General features: G+C 43.7%; 1 protein-coding gene across 1 annotated transcript in view; it reads right to left on the bottom strand.

Moving 5' to 3' along the window:
• The window catches only part of LOC121862794 (dipeptidase 1-like), a 63519-nt gene extending 52200 nt beyond the window's left edge, over nt 1-11319 (bottom strand). Inside the window, exon 1 of the mRNA XM_042361105.1 lies at nt 10969-11319. Coding sequence (XP_042217039.1) covers nt 10969-11088 — 120 coding nt within the window. The 5' untranslated portion in view covers nt 11089-11319. The remainder of the gene's footprint in view (nt 1-10968) is intronic.
• Between the last annotated feature and the right edge of the window lie 442 nt (nt 11320-11761).

The following is an 11761-nucleotide window of genomic DNA, read 5'->3' as shown; positions in this document are numbered from 1 at the left end:
CTCAGTACCACCTCGATAAATTATGGCCAACATTACCATCATCGGGATAACAGTGTGAGTCTCTTAAAGAACTAATGTTACTTCCGGGTTCCTTTGTTTCGTGGTAGGGCTGGCGTCCGTCCGCCTGGCGTTAGTTCCTATAAATGTTAAGGAGACTATTTTACGGATTTGAAGTAAGGTGTGTGTGTGTGTGTGTGTGTGTGTAGAGCTGAAAATCAATGTCATACATAGTTTGAACCCTCAACATAAGCCCGCTGATATGAACCCCTGACATGAATCCCTAACATGAACCCCTAACATGAACCCCTGACATGAACCCCTGACATGAACCCCTGACATGAACCACTAACATGAACCCCTAACATGAACCCCTAACATGAACCCCTAACATGAACCCCTGACATGAACCCTAACATGAACCCATAACATGAACTTAACATGAACCACTGACATGAACTCGACGAACCCCTAACATGAACCCCTAACATGAACCCCTGACATGATCCCTAACATGAACCCCTGACATGAATCCCTGACATGAACCCCTAACATGAACCACTGACATGAACCCCTGACATGAACCCCTAACATGAATCCCTGACATGAACCCCTAACATGAACCCCTGACATGAACCCCTGACATGAACCCTAAATAAAGACTACATAAGGGTCACCATCTTAACTCGTCCCGAAGTATAAACTCATATACAGTAAATTAAACAAATATTCCCAAAACGAGTCATATCTGTCCAGTTTCCTCACCTCCATCCAAGACAAGTGGAGGAACTTTACGTAAAACGAGACACAGTCGTTCTGTTACCATCCTGGCGTTTAGGTATATCTATAAACGAAATAGCTATACAAAGGCAGAGCAGAGCGATGCATCCGTTCACAGTACAGTCAAGAGTAGAGTCGGACCATCATACGATACTGTTAAGGCCACGTTTATGTGAAGTGTTTCCGAGTTCATTTCTAGTGTAAAATTCTATCACTGGGTCAATTACTTGTTTAGCGATTCTTGTCTGGGGAACTGGTGTTGATGGTGTTGATGGTGTGTGGTGGTGAAGGAGCTGTTGCTATGCTGTGGTAGAGGTGCTGTGGTGTGTCTAGAGAGCAGAGTTTAATTACGTTAGTGTGGTGGGGCAGCTGCTGTGGAACTCTGCTATGTCGGGGGAAGTGAGTCAACCCCTTTGTCACACTGGTGGGCTGCATTTATGTGTGAGAGAGAGAGAGAGAGAGAGAGAGAGAGAGAGAGAGAGAGAGAGAGAAAACAAAGGGAATGAGAAAGAGAGAATAAGATAGAGAAAAGTGAAAGAGAAAACAAAAGATAATAAGAGAAAGAGTGAAAGGGAGACGAGAGAGAATGGAAAAGAGAGAATATGAAAGAGAGGATGACAGAGACACCAACATCCATATTGTACACTGTCTCTCTGTGTGACTTTTAGCCGTGAGGGAGCCCGGGGCTGTGACCTATAAATAACAACAACTGCGCCGTGTCAACAACCATAACCTAACCTAACCTAAACAAACCCCATTTCCACCTCACCTTGCATTGTGGGGTTCATACTAAGAAACACACACACACACACACACTACACCCACACACACACACACTACACACACACACACACTTCCCAGTAGTATCGCGTTACTGAAATAGGATTAAATGTTCAGTTTATCAGTTACATTACACTAAGTCTTGTGAGGTTAGGTTAGTGTTATTATAATTGTTTTAATAACATAAGAACATAAGAATGGAGGACACTGCAGCGGGTCATACTGGACAGTCCCGTTTACACCCAACCCCTATCGCTCATATATCCACCCAACCTGTGTTTGAAGCTATCCAGCGTATTAGAGTTAATGATGATGTTTGGTAACTTGTTCCACTCGTCCACTACTCTATTTCCAAACCAATGTTTACCTATCTAGCGCCTAAATCTAAATTTGTCTAATTTAAAATCATTGTTACGAGTTCGCTCCTGGTTGGATAGTTTGAGTACCTTTGTTATATCACCTTTGTTCAGCCCTGACTTCCATTTATACACCTCTATCAGGTCGCCCCTCACTCTACGTCTCTCGAGGGAGTGCAAATTAAGATGCTTTAATCTATCTCTGTACTCAAGGTTCCTGTTGCCCGGGATTAATCTTGTCATTCTCCTCTGAATTGGCCCATCGCCAACACCTCAATTAGGTCGCCCCTTGCCCGTCTGTAGCCAAGTTCAGGCGCTCCAACCTCTCAGGGTAGTTGAGGTGCCGAAGTGAAGGCACCAGTCTGGTGGCCCTCCTTTGGACATTTTCAACCAACTGGCAGTCCCTAGCATATCTCGGGGACCAGACGGGGTGACAGTACTCCAGATGGGGAAGCACTTCACTCTTGAAGATCGTTACGAGGGACGGACCGTCTAGATATCTGAACGACCTTCTTATAAGACCTAATTATTTATTTGCCTGATTTACCTTCTTCTCGCAATGGCCCGAGAACTTCAGCTCATTGTCAACATACACACCTAGGTCCTTCTCACATTCAGTCTCAAATAGTGCAGTTTCTTCATCCCGTTGGGACATATGATATGCCTCCTTACCGTTGGTACGCCCCAGGTGCATCCTCTTACACTTCGTGGCATTGAATCTCAGCAGCCATTTCTTTGACCAATCTTGGAGATCACAGAGATCCTTCTGCAGCTCTTCACAGTCCGCTTGGTTCTCGATTTCCTCAAATAACTTAGTGTCATCCGCAAACATTTGTATGGAGGAGTGTACAACGTCAGGCATGTCATTTATGAAACACACAAACAACAGCGGGCCCAATACACTGCCCTGTGGTACCCAGCTTGTGACAGGTACAGATGATGATTTCGTGCCATTAATCACCACACACTGCTTGCGGTCACGCAGAAAGTCTTCTATCCACGCTAGGACATTTCCCCGAATTCTGTACCCTTCCAGTTTCATTTTCAGCCTTTCATGGGGTACTCTGTCGAAAGCCTTGGCAAATTCTAGGTATATATTGTCGATATTACCACCCCGTTCCAGAATATGGGTCCAAATATCCAATACCTTGAGCAATTGTGTTAAGCAAGAGCGCCCCGGCATAAAACAGTGTTGGCAATCCTTTACAAGGTTGTTTCATAGTAGATGTTCCATCGCGGCATCTTGGATAATACTCTCAAGTACTTTACATATTATGCTGGTCAGGCTCACCGGTCTATAGTTGCTCGTGGAGTGACGATCGCCCTCCTTGAAGATAGGACTCACATAAGCCACTTTCCAATCACTGGGGACCTTTTGTTCATCCAGGTATTTACAAAACAGGATCTTCAGGGGCTCGACAAGCTCGTTGCACAACTCTCTTAGCACTCTGGGATGCACCAGGTCAGGGCCGGGACTCTTATGGACCTTCAGCCTGGACAGTTTATTTCTTATAACCTCTTTGTCGTGTTTTAATCCTTTGAGTACGATGATTTAACCCCTTGAGTACGATGAGTTAACCCTTTGAGTACGATGATTTAACCCCTTGAGTACGATGATTTAACCCCTTGAGTACGAGAAAATAAACCGTTGAGTATAATGATTTAACATATTGAGTACTATGATTTCATCTTTTGAGTACGACAAATTAAACGATAACTTATTCCACTCACGACCAAGGAAACTTAACCTCTCCGACACACACACACACACACACACACACACACACACACACACACAAGTTATCTGGGAGTTCTGTGGCAACTTTCGCCAACTGAGGTAAATTACGAGAATACAAAGTTGAATTTGCTTCTATTCCTCATGCTGGTAGTTGTGTTATGACTGTCTGTCTGTCTGTCTGTCTGTCTGTCTGTCTGTTCTGTCTGTCTGTGTCTGTCTGTCTGTCTGTGTCTGTCTATCTGCCTGTCTAACTGTATGAGTATCCGTCTATCTTTCTTTCTCTCTCTGTCTATAAATCTTTTAACTGTCTATCTAGCTGTCAATATGTGTGTGTTTCCGTCTCTGTCTATCCCCTCTGTCTGTGTGTTTGTCTGTATGTATCTCAGAGAGGAGTTAGGTCAGTGTTGTGTTAAAGTTGAGTTGTCAGACACCGTAAAGTTGTGTACGAGTGAGAATAAGTTTTAGTTAGCATAAGGAATTTGCATATTTTTAAAGCAATACATACATACATACATACATACATACATACATACATACATACATACATACATACATACAGGGGTACATACATACATACATACATACAAAGATATCCAGTTGAGAGAGAGAGAGAGAGAGAGAGAGAGAGAAAATTAAAGATAGAGGAAAATAAATATATAGAGAAAAAGAATGAGAGAGAAAATGACAGACAGAGATACCAAACACACTTGACACAACACACTCAACACACCCAAACACACTCAATGCACTCAACACACCCAACCTCTAATGATCACTACGTTTGTGTAATGGGAATAGATTGACCAAGGTGTTGTTTTTGTATAATCTGCGAGACTACTGCTCATAATTGATTAAAGTACTCATAATTCATGAGACTACTCCTCATAATTGGCTAAAGTACTATAATTCATGAGACTACTGCTCATAATTGGCTAAAGTACTATAATCATGAGACTACTGCTCATAATTGGCTAAAGTACTATAATTCGCGAGACTACTCTCATAATTGGCTAAAGTACTCATAATTCGTGAGACTACTGCTCATAATTGTTGTAACATCATAATTCGTGAGACTACTGCTCATTGGCTAAAATACTCCTAATCTCGTGAGACTACTGCTCATAATTGGCTAAAATATCTACAATCTGAGACTACTGCTCATAATTGGCTAAATACTCATAATTCATGAGACTACTGCTCATAATTTAAAATACTCATAATTGCGAGACTATTGCTCATAATTGGCTAAAATACTCATAATTCGCGAGACTACTGCTCACTAAAATACTCATTCATGAGACTACTGCTCATAATTCGCTAAAATACTCATAATTCGCAGGAGAGAGAGACAGCATAAGAGAGATAGTGAGAGAGAGAAAGTGTGTAAAGATAGAAAAGAAAGAGAGAGAGAGAGAGAGAACTGCACCTTGTTTTGAATAGCCAGGATTGTAAACAGAGAGGTTTGGTTCCTGTCGTCCCGAGTGTCAACAGGTATGTATACAAAGGTAATTAGAATCGTGTTCTTTCCACCAATTTACCTATTGCAGTCCACTTAGCTCTCTCTCTCTCTCTCTCTCTCTCTCTCTCTCTCTCTCTCTCTCTCTCTCTCTCTCTCTCCTGCTGCCCACACACAGTCTTGTTCTCTTAATTACGCTACTCAAACTAGAAGCCAATTACATTTCCAACTTTTATCTGACTGAAGGTAAAACTAACAAGAGATTTAAGGTTTTAGAGAAAGAGAGAGAGAAGGGGGGAGAGAAAAGGAAAGGAAAGAGAAAGAAAGAGAAATGAGAGAGAGAGAGAGAGAGTAATATGTGCTATTTCCTTTCTATTTATATAAGAGGATCACCTCAAGATTAAACCAAGCCATCTTATTTCACCTGGATATTAACCACCACAACTCTAACCTAACTTAACCAAACCTAACCTAACTTAACCTACCCTGACCTAACCTAACCTACCCTAACCTAACCAAACTTAACATAATTTAACCTAAACTAACCTAGATAACGTTAGGGTAGTTAATCATCAAATAATGAAAACAAGATGCCGTGACATTATAATGTAGAGTCCCCTTCACTAGTGTGTTTACAGGGGCTCGTCATATAGCCTAGGTACAGTCCCCTTCACTAGTGTGTTTACAGGGGTTGCCATAGCCTAGGTACAGTTCCCTCACTAGTGTGTTTACAGGCTTCATATTACCTGTGTACAGTCCCTCACTAGTATGTTTACAGGGGCTCGTCATATAGCCTCAGGTACAGTCCCTTCACTAGTGTGTTTACAGGGCTCGCCATATAGCCAGGTACAGTCCCTTCACTAGTGTGTTTACAGGGGCTCGTTATATACCTAGGTACAGTCCCCTTCACTAGTATGTTTACAGGGCTCGTCATATAGCCTAGGTACAGTCCCTTCACTAGTGTGTTTACAGGCCGTCATATTACCTAGGTACAGTCCCCTCACTAGTATGTTTACAGGGCTCTGTCATATAGCCAGGGTATCAGTCCCTTCACTAGTGTGTTTACAGGGCTCATCAATTACCTAGGTACAGTCCCCTTCACTAGTATGTTTACAGGGGCCCGTCATAGCCTGTACAGTCCTCACTAGTGTGTTTACAGGGCTGTCATATTATCTAGGTACAGTCCCTCACTAGATGTTTCAGGGGCTCGTCATATAGCCTGTACAGTCCCCTTCACTAGTGCGTTTACAGGGGCCTGTCATATAGCCAGGTACAGTCCCCTTCACTAATAGTAGGCTCGTCATATAGCCTAGGTACAGTCCCTTCACTAGTGTGTTACAGGGCCTCACATAGCCTAGGTACAGTTCCCCACTAGTGTGTGTTTACAGGGCTCGTCATATTACCTAGGTACAGTCCCTTTCACTAGTATGTTTACAGGCTCGTCATATAGCTGTACAGTCCCCTCACTAGTGTGTTTACAGGGGCTCGCCATATAGCCCAGGTACAGTCCCCTTCACTAGTGTGTTACAGGGCTCGTCATATTACTCAGGTACAGTCCCCTCTCTCTGGTATGTTTACAGGGCCCTGCTCATATAGCCTAGGTACAGTCCCTTCACTAGTGTGTTTACAGGGCTCTCATATTACCTAGGTACAGTCCCCCACTAGTATGTTACAGGGGCTCGTCATAGCCTAGGTACAGTCCCTCTACTAGTGTGTTTACAGGGCCTCGTCATATTACCTAGGTACAGTCCCTTCACTAGTATGTTTACAGGGGCTCGTCATATAGCCTAGGCAGTCCCCTCACTAGTGCGTTTACAGGGCTCGTCATATAGCCTAGGTACAGTCCCTTCACTAGTATGTTTACAGGGCTCGTCATATACCTAGGTACAGTCCCTTCACTATATGTTACAGGGCTCGTCATATAGCCTAGGTACAGTCCCCTTCACTAGTGTGTTTACAGGGTCGTCATATTACCTAGGTACAGTCCCTTCACTAGTATGTTTACAGGGGTCATATAGCCTAGGTACAGTCCCTCCTACTAGGCGCTACAGGCTCGCATATAGCCCAGGTACAGTCCCTCTCACTAGTGGCTTTACAGGCTCGTCATATAAACACTCTCACAAATCATTACATTGAGATATTTGTTTTAATATTGTTTTCTTTGATTCCATAGTATGATGACTATTGTGAGTTACCTTTCTGTTTAATGTAAACAACACGCACTGCCACACTGCACACAACCTGACGAGCCCTGTAACGCACTAGTGAAGGGATCACTTAGGCTATATGACGAGCCCCTAAACGCACTAGTGAAGGGATTGTACATTGATCGTGTGTACAAAGTGATAAAGTAGTAGTAGTAGTAATAAAAAATTCCATATCTTTACCTAAAAAATTCTATTAAAAAAAATCATGGTACAATATTGAAAATTTTTAAAAGAAAAAAAAAGCCGAAAAGAATGGATTTATTTTTTTAATTACTCAAGGTTTTATTGAATCTTGACTGTTGGGTTCCTAGCAATAAAAGTGAGAAATAAAAGTGAGAAATAGAATGAGAAATAAAAGTGAGAAATAGATTGAGAAATAAAAGTGAGAAATAAAGTAGAGGACTAAAATGAGAAATAAAAATGAGAAATAAAATAAAGAATAAAAATAAAAATAACTAAAGTGAGGAATAAAACAGAGAAATTATAACGAAAATAATAAAAAATAATAAATAAAACAATAAAAAGTGAGCAATAAAAATGAGGGGGGGAGGAGGTCCCATTAGCGAGTGTATCAACAACGCTGATGAGAGACTATTATTTTTTGCCTCATTTTTTCTGTAATTTTTGCCTCGATTTTGTCTCAGTTGTGTGTGTATGTGTGTGATAACGATTGTCGTGTTGTTGAAAATATGGCGTTCTCTCTCTCTCTCTCTCTCTCTCAGTTAACCCACGACACTACGAAGGCTTCTCAAAGGTTCGTAAGTTTGTTTCTCCCTCACAAACTAAGGAGTTAAGTTTGTATTTAAGGTCAAGTGTTAAGGTAGTTTTGGAAGCTGTTCTGAGTCTGTCTTTGTATGTCAGGTAGAGGTGTTGTTTCTTCTTCCTCATTAACCTTCCTTCCTTCCTTCCTTCCTTCTCCTCCTTCTTCTCCTTTCCCCCATTACCTTCCTACCTCCCCCTCCTCCTTCCATCCTCCCTCCCTTCTTGCCCTTATTTTGCCACCTTTCTCTTCTCCTTCCCTCCTCCTTCTACCCTCTTCCTCCCTTTTTTCCTCCTTCTCCTTCCTCCCCTCCTCCTTCTCTCCCTTCCCTTCCTCCTTCTCCTTCCTTCCCTCCTCCCTCCTCCTCCCCTTTACTTCCCCTCCCTCCCGCCACCTTCTCCTCACAACTTTTTTCCACCCATCCTCTCCTTAACACCCTTTTCCTTCCCACCTCCCATACCCACTCTCCCATTCCTCTCACTTCACTCATTTACCTCCTCTCTTCCTCTCCTCCCCTTACTCCAACCCTCTCCCTCATCCCCTCCCCCCTCACATTCCCGAGGCTTTTGCTCTGCGTTTTATATTTTCGTGTTCAATAAAAGCAAAGGGGATGTAGCAAGGTGTGAGAACCTAGACTGTTTCCCTCTAACACCTGTGTACCTAACCTTAATTAACCCAACCAAGCCAAACCTGACCTGACCTGACATGACCTGACCTAACCTGACCAAACCTAACCTAACCTAACCTAACCTTAATTAACCCAACCAAGCCAAACCTGACCTGACCTGACATGACCTGACCTAACCTGACCAAACCTAACCTAACCCAAAATAACCTAACCTAACCCAAAATAACCTAACCTAACCCAAAATAACCTAACCTAACTTTAAAAACATTCTACTCTTGTTTACAAAATTCTTGTAAAAAAAATTGTATAAAAAAAATCGTGAAGATAAATAAAACTTATGTTACAGTATAATTTTAAACTTATTTAAATATTCACGAAAATTTTTTATTTCTTTTGCAATAAGTTTGATTTTTTTTTTTTAACGAAATGATGACAAGTGGAGACGATGTGTCATTAGGGAGTTACTGAAGAGGAGGAGGAAGAGGGAAGGCAGAAGAGGAGGAGGAGGGAGGAGGAAGAGGAAGGAGAGGAAGAGGAGGAGGAGGAAGAGGAGGAGGAGGAGGGAAGGAAGATGAGGGAACTGGAGGAGAAGAAGAGATGGAATAGGGAAGAAGAGGAGAAGGAGGAGGAGCAGAGGAAAATGGAATAGAAGAGGAAGAGAAGGAGGAAGATGAGAAGGAAGAGGAGAAGGATGGGGGTAGTGAATAGGCCACACACACACGGGAGAGAGAGAGAGAGAGAGAGAGAGAGAGAGAGAGAGAGAGAGCTTATTTTCAATTCTCAGTCTTCCCTTCGTTATTCCCTGTAACACTGAGGTAAAAATTAGTGGCCCCAAGTCATAATTAACTATGACCTCTATCATCTGGGGTCACTCTGTGGATGAGAAGATGAGAGAGGGAGGGGGGAGAGAGAGAGAGAGAGAGAGAGAGAGAGAGAGAGAGAGAGAGAGAGAGAGAGAGAGAGAGAGAGAGAGAGAGAGCAGACGGATGTACAATGTCAAAGTTAAATGTATCTCTCTCTCTCTCTCTCTCTCTCTCCACTTAGAATGACCATTAAATTTTAAACGCTGATATAGGGGAGGAGGAAAGAGAAGGCGAGGGAGGGGAAAGGAATGGGGAGGTAAGGGGAGAGGGGAAGGGAGGTAGTATAGGGAGGGAAGAGGAGGGGAAGGGGTGAAGGGGGAAGGGAAGAGGGTTAGGGAGAGAAGGGAAGGGGAAGCTTTTAAAACTGCTCATTGTGGGTGAAATTCGTTTGGGTGTAATTTTGACGTGAATTAATGGTATTGCGTCATCAAGCTCAAACAGTGTAATTATAAAGGTAAAGCATAATAGGTCTCTCTCTCTCTCTCTCTCTCTCTCTCTCTCTCTCTCTCTCTCTCTCTCTCTCTCTCTCATATATATATATATATTTCCTGTCCTCGGAAACACAAACTTTGGCCTTATTATTTTAATTGTGGTTTCAAAGGTTAAGTGAAGAGATAAACGTTGATATTACTGGAACTATGGTTGCTTCCTTGTACACAGACCTCCTGAGAGACAGACAGACAGACAGACAGAAATGGCAGGTCGATTCACAGACAGACAGACAGACATCCTTCACGACCAACTGCCCGTCCATATCCTCACACCCTCCCCTACCTTAACCTAACCTCACCTAAAGTCCATAAGGTCAGAGGTCAGGCAAGCTCACACCCTCCCCTACCTTAACCTAACCTCACCTAAAGTCCATAAGGTCAGGTCAGGGGTCAGAGGTCAGGCAAGGTGTATAGAGTGGGAGTGAACTGGCTGGAGAACAAGTTATTTAAGTCTATTGGAACGCTCAGGTAAAGAGGAATTCTAATTTACATATTCAATACCTTTTTAGGAATATGAAATGACCGTCTTCAGGGTGTTGCCGTTATTAGTGTGATCATATTACTGCACGGACACACACACTTGCATACAGACACACAGACAGAGACAATGCCCTACAGACAGACAGACAGAAAGCCCTACAGACAGAAAGAAAGCCCTACAGACAGACAGACAGAAATCCCTACAGACAGACAGAAAGAAAGCCCTACAGACATACAGACAGAAAGCCCTACAGACAGACAGAAAGAAAGCCCTACAGACAGACAGAAAGAAAGCCCTACAGACAGACAGAAAGAAAGCCCTACAGACAGACAGAAAGAAAGCCCTACAGACAGACAGACAGAAAGCCCTACAGCCATACAGACAGAAAGCCCTACAGACAGAGAGACAGACAGACAGACAGAAGGACTCACCGAGATGTTGCCATAGCCCAGGTGGTCACAGGTACACTGGCACTTGAGGATGTGATCCTTTATGTCCCTGGGAAGACTCTCCACACTCCTGCTTAACCTCGAGCCTACAGGACCCTTCATCCCCCACTGTCCTTGGCTGTGTCCGTGGACGTGGGCGTGATTGTGGGCGTCGGAATGTCTGTGAATGTCGCCAGGGGAGTGAACATGGGCGTGATGGTTGTGGGCTGGTGGTTGGTGGGGATCCGAGTGTCTGTGAGCGTTGCCTGCATTGTGTGGATGGGCGTGGGTTTGGGCGTGGGTTTGGGCGTGGGTTTGGCCGTGGGTTTGGCCGTGGACTTGAGCCTGTAGTTGGACTTGAGCCTGTAGTTGGCCGTGGCCGGGACTTTGGTGTTGTTGGACGTCATGGTGGGAACGTGAGGGTGGATGGGGCTTGGGGGCATGTGGGTCGGTGTTGTCGAAGGTGTGGGCGTGGGTGTGGGGGTCGAAGGGGTGGGTGTGGGGGTCGAAGGGGTGGCCAAGGGCGCTGGTTAAACGCTCCTCCACGCTCCGGAGTTGTGGTAACTGTGGGAGAAGAAGAAACAGAGTAAATAAGAAAATAAACAAGAGATAAATGACAGAAATTAACGAGATTAAACATAATAACAGAGAATAAGCGATGGGGTCACCTAACCTAAGCCTAACCAAATCCAACCTAACCTAACCTCACCCCAACCAAATCCAACCTAACCTAACCTCACCCCAACCAAATCCAACCTAACCTAACCTCACCCCAACCTAACCTAACCTCACCCCA

This window comes from Homarus americanus, unplaced genomic scaffold, assembly GCF_018991925.1.
Source record: "Homarus americanus isolate GMGI-L3 unplaced genomic scaffold, GMGI_Hamer_2.0 scaffold5686, whole genome shotgun sequence".
Classification (NCBI taxonomy): domain Eukaryota; kingdom Metazoa; phylum Arthropoda; class Malacostraca; order Decapoda; family Nephropidae; genus Homarus; species Homarus americanus.
Note: the sequence above shows the minus strand (reverse complement) of the source record. Positions and strands in the feature narration are given on the sequence as shown.